At 41.3% G+C, this 18,083-nt stretch overlaps 1 protein-coding gene across 4 annotated transcripts in view; it reads left to right on the forward strand.

Annotated features, from left to right (window-relative positions):
* The window catches only part of GPATCH2L (G-patch domain containing 2 like), a 33,609-nt gene extending 15,821 nt beyond the window's left edge, over positions 1–17,788 (forward strand). For 3 of the 4 annotated variants that reach the window (XM_086614134.1, XM_086614136.1, XM_086614135.1), the window contains exons 8-10: positions 1,128–1,213; positions 11,257–11,348; positions 16,573–17,788. In XM_086614134.1, the coding sequence (XP_086470260.1) occupies positions 1,128–1,213; positions 11,257–11,348; positions 16,573–16,745 (351 nt within the window). In that variant the 3' untranslated portion in view covers positions 16,746–17,788. The remainder of the gene's footprint in view (positions 1–1,127; positions 1,214–11,256; positions 11,349–16,572) is intronic. The other variant, XM_086614137.1, reaches the window with a different exon arrangement.
* The last annotated feature ends 295 nt before the right edge of the window (positions 17,789–18,083 follow it).

Genomic DNA, 18,083 nt, shown 5'->3' on the forward strand with positions numbered 1-18,083 from the left:
CTACTGTGCAGCTGCAGTGTTACGTCACTGACAGTAAGCTAACTGTCCATCTTAAGGAGGAGCTCCCTGATAGCTTTGTGGTACACAGTGCCTCTTCTTTCTCAAAAAGGTTGAAGGCAAAGGCCTAGTACTGAGTTCTAGAGTTGCAGATAGCTTTTATGATGAGTCCTGCTACAGCTGTGGATTATTCATTTGTCCTTATTTAAAAATGCATCAGTAATCCTAGTAGTACAAGAAAAGTGTTCTGGAGATTGGCTTAGCACCTTGCAAAGCAGATGGAAATGAATTTCCTGCTTGTGCTGTGAATTATAAATAAAGAGGAGATGCTGAATGGAAGTGCAATGCAGGTACCTCGGAGAAACTACCAGTCTAAACCTTCTGTTTTCATATTGAGCAATGTTGGCTCTGTGCATTGATTAGATTTTTCCATTTCTGTCCTGACATTTAGAAAAATTTTAAGAGTTGCATCTTCTACAACAAACTGTCTTGCACAGGTTTGATGCTTTCAGGATTTGTCTAGTGTGTGTCTAACAAACAATCTAAGATTAGCCTGACCATGCAATGTTTCAGAAATTTGTTTTAACCAGTTTGCAAAGAAAGCTTGTGAGGTGGGTTGAGTGTGGGAGGAGCAGCTCACTTGCTGTGGAATGAACTGGGAGCTCATTGTGAACTGAGCCTGGTGGGCCTGAGTCTTCTAGACATCTGTTTCAGTGATACATATGACCATAGGGAATACTGGAACTGCACTGTGGGAAGTTCTGTGCTTGCACCATTCATAACTGTGGCTTTTCACTCTACAATGTGAAGGTAGACAAGAGGCTTCCCAAAAGGGAAGCAGGCTTTTTGCTCATGGCATGTGGCTCTTTGAGTATGCTCTTAGTCAACCAGTGTTTTTAATAATATGATTCAAAAGAGGAGTGTGCTTATAAAGCTGACTGTTGTGAGAAGATGGTTATGAGAGTTCCCTTTGTCTGAAGTGAGTCAGTTGTCACCTAGTCTCACCCCTTCATGTGTCAGAAAGGTCTCCTATGCTGTATGAAAAACTAAAGGGAATAGGTCTGAGCAGCTGTATCTGGGGACTATTTCTTTTTAACGCTTTGCTTAAATAAAATCTCTTGACTTTCCAGTTCAATCCATTATCTCCTCTGTACTCTCTGGATGTGCTTGCTGATGCTTCCCACCGAAGATGCTCACCAGCACACTGCACTGCCAGGTAACTCCCTTGCTCTGCTCTCTTGGGGTTGTCTCACTTCCTTCCCATGGTTATCTTCAGTAGTACTGTGTGGTCTGAACAATATTCATGGACCTGGAAGTTAATGCACTTTTCCCTAGGAGGCCTGTGTTCAAATTTAGCATAAAACAAACTGATGCAGATTATTTGAGAATCTCACTAAGCACTTAGAGTATATAAAACTGTTTATGACAGACAGGCAGAACACACTGTGCTTTTAGAAATAAATGTGATCTGTTCTGGATTGTGCAGTGAGTTGCTGCAAGTCTGTTGTATAGGTACAAATGGGCATAGTATTGTTGCCCACTTAAAACTGGAACAAGATGAGAGAGAAAGTGCTGACAAGCTCATGTGGGTGACATGCTGAGGCATTTTAGTATCCTGGGTGCCTAAAATAGACCCTCTGAGCAGATTCAGAACTCACCTGAGGTGACCTCTAACAGCTTGATATCTCTCTCTTTTGCTATAGCTGAAATTTAGATCTGGTCTGGCCAAACGTTGAGGTATATTTGAGTCTGCATAGTTGGGGTTAATATGCTATTCAGGCACCTTCTGCTGACTAATCCTAAACTAAATTCAAGTGTTGGTCTTGGAGGTGACTCTTGTTCTTGTGCTGCAGGTGACTAAAGGTAAGGTGCCCTTGAGCTCTTTCCCCATGCAAGGAGACAAAGCCTTGCTTGGGACACAGTTCTGCTTATGTGCTTGTACAAAGGACCAAATCTGAAAGAAACGTCTGGACTTTCAGCTTCATGGCATTCTTTCCCTTGTTAATTAACAAATAGAGCATGAAAAATGTACTGAGGTTGTATGTGTCTGAATGAAAGCTTGGCATCCACCCAGCAAAGCCTCTCCTCCCACTGGCTTCTGCAGGGAATTTTGTGATGTCGCACCATGACCTCATGCTGCTGTAGCCAGCATGTTAAAGCTGGAAAGAGAGAGAAGGGAAGAAATCAGCTCTTAAACATTCAACTGGATGAGAATAAAAAGATTTCAGAAGATTGTGCATCAGCAAATTGGTTCCTTTCTGTGCTTTTACCCCACTCTGGGAATGTTTTTTTCCCATGAAGCAAGATTAATTGGTCTCGTCGTTTACAGCTATGATAAGCTTTCGTGTGCCTCAAGTGTTTTGCTTAGTGCTCTACAGAAAAGTTTGTCTTCCAGAAAAGAGAGCTAGACAAATCTGCGTACAAATTCAAACAGGGCAAAGTCTCTACCTTTATGATGATGAGTGAAGGCCCTTTTCAAAGCTACTGGTTATGGCAAGGGATTGCTAAAGCTGGAGCGATCATGTTTTCTTGATTTTGCTGAATATATAGTCTAGTTAACCAATGAATGTATGCCTGATTCCTTCCTCTAATGAACAGGTGACTGGTGTCCTGACAAACATAATCCCTGATGAATTGTTACTGAATGTTGGCAGAGAAGTTGTCCCATCCCAGAGGTGGCTGTGTTTTTAAGTGCCTGTAGTCTGAGAAAGTAGTTCCTATTTTAGTGTGAAATGTGCTCAAGAATCTTTATAGGAGAAAGAAGTATGGACAGAATGAATATGTTATGTAGCCTCATGTATGTGGCAAGGATTGAACTCTTTGGTACAAGATACTTGCTTTATGTAAAGATGCTGCCAAGGGCACAGAAGGAAATTATTCCTTCACAGAAGCGTTTTCTTGACAATAGTTGTTCTTTAGATGCTTCAACAGCCAAGCCTATCAGTAGTCCATTTTCTTACAGGAGATTCAGGTGGTCTCCGTAAGCACTGTTTGTCCATTGGCCATCTTCCTCTTTTGCCATGAATGGAGTCAATTCCAGTAGTTTGTGCTTTAATAAGCTCCTAACAGCTTGCACTTCACCCTGGAGAAACTCTATGCAGAAATTTGTCAGAATGGGGGATGTGTGTGTGAAGCTAATCCCCTGAGAATGATATGAAATGTATTACAGAAGAAACTGTCTTGATGTTGTGGACATGCAGTTTCTTCAACCTGATGCCCACTGTGCCGTACAAAATTACCTCTCTCTGCTTAGTTTCTGCTATCATGAATGTGTCCAAGGGAGTATAGTTACCAGGTGGAGTCTTTTCTCTCTCATGGAAGGGTTTTCTTTTTCTCCATGGTGCATTTTGGTGCAGTTCATCTGGAAGACTGGTAGTCCAGTGCTTCGTTTAAGCAGAGCTGAAGGCCAGAATACTGAGCACAGTTGGGGGTGTTCAAGAAAAAAACCTCCTCCTTGACACTGAAAAGTCTACGTGGAGGGTTCCTTGGGAAGACTTATTTGAAAGGCTGTATAAATTGTACACTATGAAGATTACCTTTCTTGCTTTATGTCTGTGATGAGAAGAGATTTCATTCAAAGTGTATGCACAGCACTGGGAATTTCACACCCATCATTAGAAGCAGTTTTGTGTGTGTGGTGACTGTTATCGTTAGTGGTATAATTTTATTTTGTGAAGCGAGGAGAGTTTCCTGCTTTCTTGCAGTCCTCCCGAGGGATGGCTGGTGTATTAATTTGCTGTATTGCCTCCTGGCTGTTCCCAGGCTGTTTTTCTTCTTCATCATGGAATTTTTAATGGCCCTACTGCCTCTCGGGAGGCATGCAAGGAAGAGTACCTCAGGGATCTCTTCCTTTTTTCACATGCCTATAATTACTCTCCTTTAAGAGCACAAAGCATTTGCTAATCATGCCTTGTCTGTTACGGTTTCAGTTTCGTGATACAGGCTGTTAAAAGCAAGCAAGTAGAGGCTTGCATGGACAGCCCAAGTGCTCCGTTCCCTCTTTCCTCTCTGCCCATTTGTCCTTCTGAGTGAAAGGAGCAGTCTGAACAGAATTTTCTTCTTGAACTCCTACTAAGAGGATATTGTACAAGCTTAAGTGGAATATCTTTATTAGATTTTGGTTATTCAAAGGCTCCATCTATGGGAAGACGTTACAGGTTGTTGATTGGCGGAATGTTATTCTCTTGGGGCAGGGTAAGAGTTTCAGAAATGCCTAGAGCCAGTGTTCCCTTCAATTTGGGTTTGAATAGCAGGTAGAATAAGAGAGGAAAGTAGAAGATAAATTGTCTCTAATGTCATTTATTGTTCGCCTAGCCTTGAAAATAGGATTATTCAATTCAATTTATTGAAAAATTCAAATTAAATATTCCCACTAGAAGTCATAGGAAAAGTGGACCTCAGATGGCAAGTAGATGTTGAAGGTGGAGATTCGAAGAATTACGTGAGAGAGACCTCTAAACAGTACAGATGAATTGAAGAAAATGGCTTTGCATGCACTCTTAGTTAATGCTAACCATAAACATAGAGTTTAATTGGGTTTGGAAGCAAGTCTCTCCATCTTGCCTGGAACACAGGATAAAGATTTAAAGGGATGAGTGATCATCTCCTAGTAAACTGCCAGTTGCTCCATACCCTGGATTTGGTGGTGCTATTAGAATGAAAAGGCTTGAAGGTCTGTAATTCTAGTTCCAGCTCTAGAAATATGTTCGTCAAAGTAAATCTTGTTCTTTCTCTTCTGTATCTGTGCAGAGATCCTGACATTTCTGCCTCTTACCCAAGCATGTGGAAGTACAGGAATTGCCTGCAATGTCAAGCCTTTCCTGAGGCAGCTGAAGGAGTGAACAGATGTTCGCAATTCCATGCTTTCCCACTTGACCAGTACAGTAACCAGTTCATTGCACGCAATCTATCCACATATCTTCATCTTCCTGGAGCTGTCTTTACATAAAAAGTCTGCTGTCAACTGCTTTAGGCATCTTTCTCCCTAGTTTGTTTTTTTTTTGTGACTCTTTTTTGATTTAGCTGGAGCACTTTCATGTCTTCCTTTGCTAAAGCCTGGCTAATGTTCCAGTTGGGGATATAACTGAATTCTTCTGACAGGCATGCAATGAATAGCAGCTATCAACCTAGTGTCACGCGCAGTTGTCTGAGGCCTAATGCTCCCATTTTGGTGAATCCCAGTTCTCTGGAGTGAAAAATAAATTCCCCTTGGCTTCAGAATTTTGTTTACTTGCCATTTCTTTCTTCGCCTGTAAAACATGTTGCCATTATCAAATACATGTACTCAGCAGGTCTGGCAAATATTAGGACTCTTTCTGGCACAGATATCATGTGATTTAGTATGGAAATAGAAAATGCAATGTATGGGATCACATTGTTTCTGCTTAAAATGCTTACATGGAAAACTGGAAGAAAAAGCATTCACTTGCATTTGCCACACGCAGGCTTTTAGGAATGGAATTGCTATGTCATTAGAATGCTTACCTGGGGAACTGACTGCTGCTGCATAAAGACCTATGAGATTGAGACGATTTAAGATGTGAGCTGACCTGTTAGTGATTTGGAATCTGAAAAAGTGCTCTAGAAGCTCTCCCATAAGGCTCTGCAGGGCAGAGAAGACTCTGCTATGCGCAGGAAATACCTGCAGTGTAATGTGAGAGCAAGAACCACTTGCATGTGTGGGAGCTTCATGTGCAGGTTGGACACACAACTTGTATTGATTTACATGTGTTCTGTGCAGCTCAGACTTTGGTGCCCAGCTGGCTCTGTAGTCAAAGGGAGGAAGAACTCTGCTTTCACTGTTAATTCTGTGAAGCTACCATCAACAACCTCAAGTAAAATCTCAGGGTTTAGAGAAAGAGCCTTTTATTTGGCCTATGTTTTCTGGGAATACAGCATCACAACAGCAACACCTGGGTTGTGTGGAATTTTAGTAGCAGTATCCTTGTTAGAAGGCTGTCTCTGTTGAACATTTACTTTAACATGAGGATAATAGCATTCCTTGTTTGTGTGACAGTAGATTAATGGCTGCCTCTCACTTTCACTACATAATCCAAGTGCTTTGCTTCCTCCGAGGGTAGGGTTAGAACAAAGATTGTCACAGAGAAGCTGGCTGATGTGAGATTACAGTAGGAGGCATGCACCGCAAGTGTGTGATGCGCCTCCTGCCTCCAAGAAGGCCACAGGCTGTTACAGTTACTTCTGTAGGGTCTTCTCAGAGACCTCCATTTGAGACTGAGATGTTTTTTACCCCAAATTTTGAGAGAGTGGACATCGCTTTACAATCTAGACTTTTCTTCACAGATAGTGAAGGTTTCAGGGGCCCGATTCTGTTCAGTAAGGTTCTTTGTGGGCTGGTATCTGCTCGTGCTTTATATTGTCTCCCACAGATTTTACTGCCGTTCCTCATTTTTTCTGTTGAAACCCTGTGGTAGATGTAAAATAGTGGCAAGCCCCTGTGACCCTGTAGTCTAGCACATGGTTACCTTGAACTGCAGGAGTGAGATAGGAGTCCAGTGTATGCAGTCGCAGTTCATTTAAAAAATATATAAATAAAGTCATAGAATAAATATGTGGAAAAGAAAAGAAAGGAAGCATTACTTCTGACACATTAGAGATAGGAATGAATCTCAGCTTTCTGCCTAGCAAAGCCCACATTTTCTCCAGTGTGACCTGCACGCAGAGTTAGGTTCCTTAAGTACTATATTGAGAACAAGAGGCACATCCATATTTCCTGGATAATTTCTTTAGCTTGTGATTAAAAAAAACTCACATCACTGTCAGAAAGACACTATAGACTTTCTTTCATGTAAAACCATTTTTTCTGTATGCACGTAATTTTTCATTAACTACCTCCTGGCAGTGAGAGGCTGCAGTGTGAGCTGGTATATTGCAGCCGTCAGCATAGCTGCACTTTGGATCTTGCTTTGTCTCTCCAGGTGTGTTCTACTTTTTCTCTTCCCAGGTTAGAATTTTAGTCCTCTCTAGACTGTTAAGTAGGTTTTCACATTAGTCTCTGGTCACCTAGCAGATCCAACTTTGACTGAGCACTGTAACTTTATTTTTTTTCTTATGATCAGCCAGCCAGTAAGGACAGAGTAAGTACTGCTCTGGTTTCTTGGTTTAGGCCCAGTTTAGGATCTTTCATCTGACAAAGCTCTCTGCCTCAGACTTCTTCACAGAGGGGCTTGTGACAATGCATGAATGTGCGTTTTCTGTCAGACTTTCCTCTCAGCCCTGTTCTATTCTACTTCAGAGTAATTTTTCAGCTGTTCAGAAGAGTTGTTAAAATTCAGCTTTGACAGAAAAACTAATTCATGGTTGCAGCCTGTCAGTGAGATTTTCACAATTAATAGTTCAGCCTGTCCGCTGCAATGTTGTGTGCTGCACATACCCATGACCTGACTTTCCTGGTGGTGGTGTTTCTAGGAGTCTGCTGTTAAACCGAGATTCACCAATAATGTTCTCCTACTGATATAGCACCTGTAGGCAAGCTAGTGATTAGAAATTTAGATTGAAAAGCGTGGCATCTACCAAAAAATGCATATTTCATAAATTATACCTCAGACACCCTTTCTGTCCATGTCTTAATAAGGACTATAATTCCTGCATGCATTCTTCTGCTTCTCTCTCTCCCAAGGTACCTACCACCTGGAGATTCCCTGTATGCAGATTTATGGTGCCCGTAAAGTGCACCAGCCACTTGAAACTGACACTTTTACCACCAGGTCAGTCAGAGCCAGTGAGTAATCAATAGGTTCCTGATTTACTAACTGAAGTGTGGGTGATCAATAAGGGATAAACCTGAATGAAATACATGTTACAGAGACAATTTATGACCTCTGAGCCTTTGTGTGTTAGAGGCAGGGCTGCTATATGCCGAGTCGTTGCTATTAGTCTCCAGCTGGAGTATGATTTGCCTTTACTTTCACTACAAGAAGGGATTTTGAGCTTCTCGTATTCTGTTTTAATTTTTCTCTTTTTTTTACCCTCTGTGTAATCAAGAGGTAAGAGTAGATGTGGTTTGAGCATGGAGCTGAGAGCCAGGAGCTCTTACTTGAAATCTAACTGTAACACTTGTGAACTGTGAAAAATTGCATAGTCTCTTGGAAATCAGAGTGCATGCTTCTTTCCTAGTCTGTAGTGATTCTCCACCAAAGATCAGCTGGCTAATGTTGGTGTAAGGTCATAAAATTAAAAAGGGAACCTCATTATTATTATGTGATAAAATGAGTTGGATTATTACATATAATTATGTAGTTATCTAGTTAGTAATCTAGTTCTGTGTCACTAATGCAAAATAAAAAACTGAAGTTCAACTTGATTGAGACTACCTTTTCCTTGGGCTATGTGTGCCTAGATGTTTCAGAATACGTGTGCTAAAATACTATATAGCCACTATCATAATCATGTGTAAAAGTAGTTTTCAGCATATGCACAGTCACTTACAGGTTAGTCACTTATGTGTACAAACAGATTTGAATATGCAGTCTACAGGTGTGCTCATTTCTTCAAAAGCCTTTAGGTCATGTTTTCAGGAGACTTCTGTGTCTCGTTATATTAATATGCATTCCCAGATTTGAAAAGTTGGCTGTCAGTGAAACTTAGCACAGTTTAAACATTTTTGAAACTATCCCTTAATGTCAGATTTAGATGACAGATCTTGTGAACTTCTTGTAGAACTTCAGAATTTTAGTTGAGAAGGCAGAACAGTAGATATTTCTTTCTTATTTTGTGGTTGCACATTTGTTACAGGTAAGTAGGTAGACTTAGCAGCATTCAAATAATTTGTAGTCTTGGCTGATACTGGAAATTTTTTGTGCTTCCTACACAGTTCTGCTGCTTTTTTCAGAAATGAATTTTGGCATGGAAATACAAAGCCATGAACTCTTCCTTTAGTTATCTGTAAAAGATTTCAGTACTTGATAAATGTGTTAAACTGTTGTGGATTAGCTGAGTTGTCAGCTAAGCTACCACGCAGCCGCTCACTTGCTCCACTTCCAGCTCCCCACTGGTGGGGTGGAGAGGAGAAAAAATGTAACAAAAGTTTTGAGGGTCAAGACAAGAACAGGAAGGGATTACCCACCAATCATGGCCATGGGCAAAACAGACTCAGCTTGGGGACAAATCTATTTGATTCATGATCAGTTACTTCAGAGAGGATAACGAGAAACAAACCCAGATCTTAACAACACCTTCCCCCACCCCTCCCTTCATCCTGGCTCTGCCTTCTTCCCGCAGTGGCACAGGGGGACGGGGAATAGGGATAGCAGATCAGTTCGTCACACACTGTTTCTGCCACTCCTTCCTGCTCTGGGGGAGGACTCCTTAAATTATTCCTGTGCTCCAGTATGGGGTCCCTTCCCACAGGAGACAGTTCTTGAACTTCTCCAATGTGAGTTCTTCCTCCAGGATGCAATCCTTACCCATCAGATTGCTCCAGCGCGGGCTTTTCCCACAAAGTCACAGCTTCTTAGGGTGCAAACACCCGCTTCAGCATGGGGTCCTCCACAGACTGCAGATGCATCTCTGATCCAATGTCAGTCTCCAGCAGCATGGGATCCTTTCCCATGGGAGACAGTTCTCTACAAATTCTCTTAAGCACAGGCATCTCTGCTCCAGCATGGGGTCCTCTCCCACAGGCTGCAGGCGAGTCTCAGCTCTACGGTTAATCTCCATGGGCGGCAGGGGGACCACCTGCCATCTCACCATGGGCTGCAGTGGAATCTCAGCTCTGGCACACCTCCTCCCGCTCCATTTTCACTGACCTTTGTGTCTGCGTAGTTGTTTCTCTCAGGTCTCAGTCCTCTCTCTGCTGCAGCTGCACTGGGCCTGACCAGCCTGACGAACCTTGGCAGTTCCAGCAGGAACAAACTCTGCCCAGTGGGCACCAGTCGAATGGCAGGAGGCTGGAGGGTGAGGGGCAGCCTCCCCCACCTCTCCCCTCTTTTCACTGCAGGTCCCGCATGGTATGAGTTCCTTTGTCCCCTTCTTAAATATGGCATTCACAGAGGTGCTGATTGGCTTGGCCCTGGCCAGAGACCAGTCTAACTGGTTTTGGAGCTGGGGAAGCCTCTTTCAGCTCCTTACAGGGGCTATCCCTGCAGCCTTTCCCCTGTTACCAAAACCCCACCACATAAACCCAGCACGTAAACTTTCAGGGCTTTTTTTTTTTTTTTTAAATAAAAATGACAAACTTTAAAGACACAGAAGCTTTTCATCACTTAATCATCAACATTTGTATGGTTCCAATCTTTATACCATGTAAGCACCACACAATCTCTAATGGATTTTATTTGCACTGTAGTTCCGCATTTTGCGTGTCAGATCGGATGCAGAGTGACCAAGGAACTTGCCAAAGAAACTGCTATCTCAGACAAAGCAGGGATTTTAACCCAACATCATTGATAAATTATGCATTTGTATTCATTATGGATTGTATTTGAGAAAGTTCTCTGGTCTGCTGCCAAGACTGTCTTTTCTGAATTAAACTTCTCTTCTTCCTACATCTAGAACTTGGAGGAGTACTCAGTTCAAGTCAGTATCAATAATGCAAGTTTCTTCTTAATTGGCAAGCGGTTAAACTGAAGTGGTCATCAGTAGGCTTTAGACTTGATATGACTGGGAGAGATTATGCCTTTCAGCCAGTTTGCAGGTGCAGCAAGACTGTATTCCCATAAGCCAGATTCAACTGTTTTCACAGTGTGTTGATAAGGAAATCATAATTTTGAAAATGCATGAGACAGTTTTGCATTCCTAACTTTATGAACTTATTACTGTAGTGGAAACAATATGCATGGACATTTGGAATACAGGTACATTCTGACATGGCTCTACAGTACTATATAGGTTGCAAAGTAATTTCTGAATAAAGGAGCAAGTATCACATGGCTCCTTTAAAGAGCAATCTTGCAAACATTTGTTGCACTTGTATAGAAGTAATGGTAAGACGTGTTGTGTCACTGCTTGATCACACCTTTGCTTACACAAAGAGTTATTTTAAAGTTAATACAAAAGCAGATCCTTCAAAGGCTATGAAATAATTATTCTTCTGAGCAGTTTATGTGTGTGAGGTCTTAAATGGGAGCATAATGATATATTAACAAAGAATGTGAACAAAACTTCCCTGAAAAGATTTTGATTTGTGCTGCCTACTATTTAAGAAGCTGATGAGAAGATGGGAGTTGGAGGGTGATTGGCCAGAGTCTTACAGGATGGTGATACTAGAACAGAGTTTAATTTGTTTTAATTTCTCTATAGGCAAGCAAATGTACACCTGGGACCGCCGTGTTCAAGAGAGATCAAGAGAAAACGAAAGCCAGCTGCAGCCTCCATGTCCAGCCCAACATCAGGTAACCTAGATTTATCTGTTTTAACCAGCATTTCCAAAGTAATGTCCCTCCTGAGCAAAATACCAGAGTCACAAGGGTCAAAAATAACATTACCTTCCTTTGAAACTAATTAAACGTGTATGAGAAAGGCAATGTGTAGAGAATATCATGAGTTTTTGCATAGCATCAAAAGCTGCCTACCAAACAAATCTTAGATGATGCAGCTATGGTAAGTTAATATAATTTACAGTGCTTCACTGTACAATAGGTGATAATCTGTTTCTTCATCAGGTGTTATTTCCACCATTCCTAAATGATGCAGTACATGGTAATCAGGAGGTGATGAGTATATAGAGTGTATTTGTTCAGTGCTGGGCTGACATTAGCTGTTGGCTCTGATGCCCTTTTTCAGAGTGTTTCTAAACACTTCCACAAGAGCAGATATCTGGCAATTTTTATATCATCACTGGGTGAGACCACCTATTCCCTGGCAGTTGTCTTACTCTTGTGGGTGAAAATAGTAACTTTTTTTCTTTTTCTTGCTCTGGGGATGTAGTGAATAAAATGCTGATTTATTTTCACGTGGCATGTTTCTGGAGAGTATTTGATTACTCATCAGAATCTGAAAAAGTTTTAATCTGCAGAACACAGAGGAGTTTAGGAGAATTCTTTCTGGCTTCTCACCCTACCCTCTCTTGAAATATTTTGCCTACTATCAAGCGACCCATGTTCTTCCAACTAGTTTATTAAAAATCCTATTGTTGTAATCCAGTAACAAAGTGGTGAGTAAGATGATGGGAAGAATGATGATGTGAAAACAGTGGGGAAGGCCAAAGGATCTGATGATGAGTAGGAGGAACGAAGTTTGGATTTCTTCCTTGGGGTGGTGGATAGACGGTAGAATAATGAAGTAGGGAGAAAAGTTGTGTTACCTCTTCAGGCCACAGATCTGAGTTACAGACTGTCTGAAAGGTTCTGTATTAAAAAAGAAGAGAAAAGAACATTAAATTAATAATCCGTTACTCAGCAAAAGTGTCATCTTTATTGACTGCTGATTTAGAATATTCCTTTCTGGCTTTTGAATATTCCATGGTAGGATATCCAAACTTCTGTAGGGGAAAGTGTTAGTGAAATTGTAAATTCGTAGTCACAGTATTTTAGTTCTAGGATACCAGATATTCTTGGTACAATTGCTAGTGTCTCACTGTCTCCTGTTACCTGTCCATTTATTTATTGTTTAGAGTGTACTCTGTACTGCATCACTGGTCACTTTGTATAGGGAGAGCTTCTATTTCTATGCCTACATGTTTCAAAACATGTAAATTGTACTTACCTGACTAGGCAAATTGTATAGTGAACACTTTTTGAAGAGTTGAATTTGCATCTGGAGTGGAACTCAGCACTGGAAAACAGCACAGAGTTTTGAAAGGTGATGGTTATTTGGGTTTTTTTTTTTAGGGACGAGGGAGAGAAAATTACAGTATGTATTACAAAACAAGGAAGAAGAGTGTAGTTACTGGAATCCAGACAGGATGCTTGTGTTGATCATGAAGAGAAAAGTGCCTGTAAGGTCTTTAATGGTCAGAAATGCTAAAGATCTCTTCCTTAGATCCTGTTTAGAAATATCCCCAGCGAAGTTAATAGCTTTGGGCAGAGTTTGCTACAATACTGACTTGTGGAAAGAAACTTTTATGATTGGGTAACTGAAGCTGTGTCCTAGCTGACTTTCTGCAGCAGTCTTCCAGTTGCAGCTGGAGCACAACCTGGGCATGTAACTTGAAAACTTCTGAAATCTGATATTATTTCTGTCAAATGGGGTCTGACTGTGGAATTACTAATGCCTAAAGAAATACACAGGATTACTCTGGAATAATGTAGAATTAACTGAAGACTCTTATGCTTGTTAGGCATTGATGAGATAGGTATAGATTTTTCTCCCTTGCTATGCATCTACTTAGCCCTACATAAATGTCTTATATGGGAGGTTCCCCTGTACCTGAGGAATCATGGCAGCCTTGTTTTCTCACCACAGCGGCTTTTTGTGTTTGTGCAAAAGATGAAACAGGTGAATCGGAATGGAGACCCATGCCTGTCACTGCAGGCACACAGAGTGCTGAATTTCTTCACCTTTAAATAGCTCCTTAGCTGAGTCCAACTGCTGTCGTCTCACTTGTTGACCAGGTCCTGCTTCAGTGATCTCCTTTTTTGCAACCTGAGTGCCCCATGGAGGTGAAGGACACAGCCTGAGCTGGCTCCATCAGTCAGCAGAACAAATGGGCTTGCTCTGCCGAACATCGGGCCATCTCGGATTCCACCTCTTTTATAGAGATGAGTGATGAAGAGGGGCTCGTTCCGCTTTGCCGCTGTATTAATACCCATCAGGGGCCAGCTCCCGGCACTAAATCATGCTACTGCATACATCTGTTATCGGACTCCTCACCAATGTGATGAACAAGACTGCAGATAGAGGCTTCCTCATGTCATTCTTTATAGGATTTTCCTAAAAGAATAAATAGCTCAAATCTCTGCCAACACTCTCCCCTGTCATTGTGATGAATTTAGCTTCTTTCTTAAACATGCAGCTACAAATCTTCCCCTGTCGCCTCACCCCTCCACCATCCGCAGAAAGTTTTGAGTTGAATTTGGCTGAAATCGGAAGATGCTAATAAAAGGCATATGAGATGTGGATGCTATCTCCCTTCTAGTTGCAGGAATGAGAGAAAGGAGCTAGAGATATGTTTATTTGAGAGCCAAGCAAACTAAGTTTATTCCATGTCTTCTCACATACTTTCATGAATGTGAGTATTTATGGGTTGTGGTAAAGCATCTTTTGTCAGAGACCCTTGTACGAACATTAAAAAGCATCCATTACTGTAGCAAAAGTGCCTAGGTCTCTATTGTATTGTTATAGCATTAAATGTCTCATGTTATTCCTGCCTTTTGAGGCTAAGTGGCCTAAATACCATAACTGAGATAGCTGTTAAAGAATAGCATTTTGGAAAAAGTCCTGGCTGTTGAGAGCAACGAGAGAATTCAGAAATTGGGAAGAGAATTCAGAATTCATTTGCTCTTCAGGAAGTGACTGTTACCACATTAAGTTGGGCAAACTTATGCAGATGTTGAGAGAGATTGAAAATGAAAGTGCTTTCCACACTACGCAACTGAGCAGTGTGTGAGCCCTAAAGCATGAGACTTTTACCAAGTAAGAACAAAAGTCTGGCTGGTGTAGTTTGGCAGTAGAATAAGGAAATCTGGAGGAAGTAAGACTGGCTGTACTGGATTAGACCAGAAGTTCATCCAATCAGTGACCAACGGCCAGTGCCTAGGGAGGAAGAAAGTCTGTAGTGATAAAGGTCCTTCAAACTTTCAGTGACTTAGGGACTTCAAAAGGCAAAGATAGTGTCCTTGTGTTTAGTTATTCTCCACTGCAGTGCGATAGACTTGGAATAACGTCCTCAGTGGCACAGTAGAGCTTGTCTGAGAAATACTGTATAAAATGTTATTCTCATGGTGGTTATTCTCTGGTTTGAAAGAGATCTGATGAAGATTGTCATGTTTGTCTTATGTTTGTCAGAATAGGCCACAAGTATAGATGGTTGTGAAATAAATGGTTAACAATTATCCAGCTTTACATTGATGTTTTTAATGTTTATGTGGTCCGGTCCCCTATATACATAGCAATGCACATGGTAACTGGCATTCTGTTCAGATATTACAGTAAGCCTGGGGTAAAAATCTGCATAAATAAGTTTTTGTTTTGTTTTTGTTGTTTTTTTTTTTTTGTCTGCCTTGGCAGGTATTCACACTTAGCTTGTGAAAAATAATAATTTCCAAAAGGTGCCAGTTAGCAGACTCTGGAACTGCTTATCAGAGAACAGTCTGATGAGTAGTAGCAGTTTGGTGGATTTTCCCTCTCCTATTTCTTGCTAATCTATTCACTCTTTGTCATGTGTCATGGTGTGATGGTACCCAGCAACAAGAAGCCTGTTTCAGTCTTTTGCTTTTTTATTTTTATAATCAAAGACGGAGAGCCTGAGTGAGGAGGCTGCTAGCGAGGGGCCTGTAGTGTAGTATTGGTGGTGATTAGTAGTTTAAGGACTTTGGCTTTTTTTTTTTTTTGCATATTTCATATGACCTTCAGATGGAGGAAGTTGATGGGCTAGAGGTAAAATATGCAATGTCCTGTTATCAGCTGTGTTGTGGTGGTTGTATGGGAATGACTCACTGTTTTGGATGTACAGAAGCAGAATTGTTGGGGTTCCAGATCTACTGAGTGTGGAACCTCAAGCATCGAACCAGCTTTTTACTTAAACTTCAAAGCAATCAGTCCTCTAGTTGAGGCTTGTCATGGCGTCTTTATCCTTCATCCACTACAGAGCAGCAGATGCAACGTGTAATAAAAACACATAAACAGCTATTATCTGTTGGGAGAACACAATGAAAAAAAGGTGTGTTTTGTACTGAAGCAGTTATTAGTTCCAAAAAATTCTGGGTGCCCCAAAGACTCCTGTGGCAATTACTCTTTATCCTGCCCTATTCTGCTTGTGAGGATTGAGTGATTCAGGATACTGAGAATGGGAGTAAACTCTGACAGTCTTCTGGAAATCTGAGTGACTATTGGCTTGAGCTATGGATCTGCAAACTGCCTTGCTATTTATAGCCTGTCCTATTTTGAAGCAGTGGTTGTATTGAGAAAGTGAGAATGGATTCCTACCTAGCTTAGCAAGTAGCTTCTTGTTATAATATGCTGATTTACTGTATTGGATATATATGGAGGTTCATGGTACTGCCTTTACTTGGTAAGGAGGAGAGGTATATTTTCCTCTTTAACTGAGCTTTGCAACCTGAAATCTGCCAAGCCTTCAGAGACTTCGAAATTCTTAGATATAGGGTTAATTGAGTCTTTGTGTTATCTTGAGTGATTATAAAATAATTCAACTGAGTATGGGACAGCTGAAGCTCTTGATTTTCAACAGGAACTTTGACTAAGGGAACTAGTTAAAGGACGGCGAATTTGGAGTTCTGAATGTGAGAATAATTACGGCAAAGTTGTTAATGCTATCAAGAACCTATGTTTCAAAGGAATTTGGCAGGAGAACTTGTAGGAACTCAGTAAATAACACCTTCATATAGGAAAGGATATATATGAGGTCTTTGCCATGAAGTCATTTGTTCTAACTTTGTTTTTATTGCCCTTTCCTACTCTCTTCCTCTGTTCCCCCTTTCCCGCAATTTTATATTTCAGCAACTTTATCTGTCCACATGGATGCAGCAGAGTCAGAGCTACCAGCAACACCATCCCTGAGATCCCAGAACTCTGAGTGGACAGGGAAAACACCAGCAGCTGAGAAAGTCGCTATTGCTGCCTCCAGTAACTTTTTTAAAATGCCACCAGAGAAGAGCCCTGGATACAGCTAAAAGGAAGCACTGCAACTGTAGAAGCTTGCTGGAATTTGGAAGTGTTTGACTGTAGTGTGTGTCTTCACCAAACACCTTGTTTGGCAGTACTGATACCTTCAGTATTGGTGCGTGATGCGTGCCGTCATCCAGACTGATCTGCGTGCCCCATGTACCTAAATCATGTTTGTGAATCTGTGTTTAAAAAAAGGTAATCAGCGTTGGGACCGCAGTGGCTTTTAAAAATGTTCTTGCTATTGCTGTATTTATTATGCATCCATCTCCTTCCCTGAGGCCAGCGCATATGTGCTGGGTCATGTACAGATTCTTTTGGGTTTTCAGGTCTTTATTCACCGCCTGGACATGTTGCTTGTTTGTGCATTTGGCATTTTTTGGATGAAAGTCCCACTGCTGCTCAGGGACGCAAAAGTCTCCCCCTGCTTTCTTCCAGGCCAGAAGGATTTCTTGGCTGGGGAATAAGGAGGGAATGCAAACAAGTTGAAATATGGAACCTGAGTTCTGTATAGCAGAATGTTTTCAGGCCCTGTGCTAATGGACTCGAATCATGTTGCTTCTAGCAAAGCAAATACGGTGCTTGTCCATTCAGAAATTGCCACTGACTCACTGGCAGCATGATCCATTAGACCTGTTCCTTCTCCCTTGTTCTGAATGTCTGTAGTCTTGCTTGTGTATTGCATGTTCTTTCCAAAATGTCCTACTGGATAAGGGTTTGGGAGAACTACTTGGACATAAATGTGCAAGCTGGTGTCCTGAAAAGGAACCTGGGCCCTTGAATATCCTTGGAGTATGGTAAAGGGTATACAAATCTTCCATTTCTTGGTGTATAAATTAAAAAATGACGGCGTTTCGAAAGGATGCTTGCCATGAAAGTTAATGTGCCATTGAACAAAAAAAGTCATTTAAAGTATCAGCTGAGTTCAGAGCGTTTTGGGTATTGATCAGATCCCTTCTGTACCATGTTTCTCTCCCTTCAAAAAGTATTGTCTGCTCTGTCTACTGGAGGTGTCTTCACCTACTCATGATTGTACTTTACTCTGCAGCATACACAAAAGAGATTCTCTTCTCTTCATAGCACTTCCACTTTGTCCCGTTACTTTGTATGTTGCAGAATGTATGGATAGTGATTTCTTCCCTCTCTTTTCTTGAAATCTTGATCAAACTCCACTTACTTTTCTTGAATTACTCTGTCTGGACCTTATTTTGGGCTATGTTTTTAGAATATATACCTGCATAGCATGTGTCAAGGAACAGGTAGCCTCACAGCTTCTTAAGTCCTTTAAAAATAGGATATGTTTGTGTGCATAGAACTCTTTTTGCTTTCCTCACTGGGTGGACCTT

The sequence above is a fragment of the Tauraco erythrolophus genome, chromosome 6 (genome assembly GCF_009769465.1).
Source record: "Tauraco erythrolophus isolate bTauEry1 chromosome 6, bTauEry1.pri, whole genome shotgun sequence".
NCBI lineage: Eukaryota > Metazoa > Chordata > Aves > Musophagiformes > Musophagidae > Tauraco > Tauraco erythrolophus.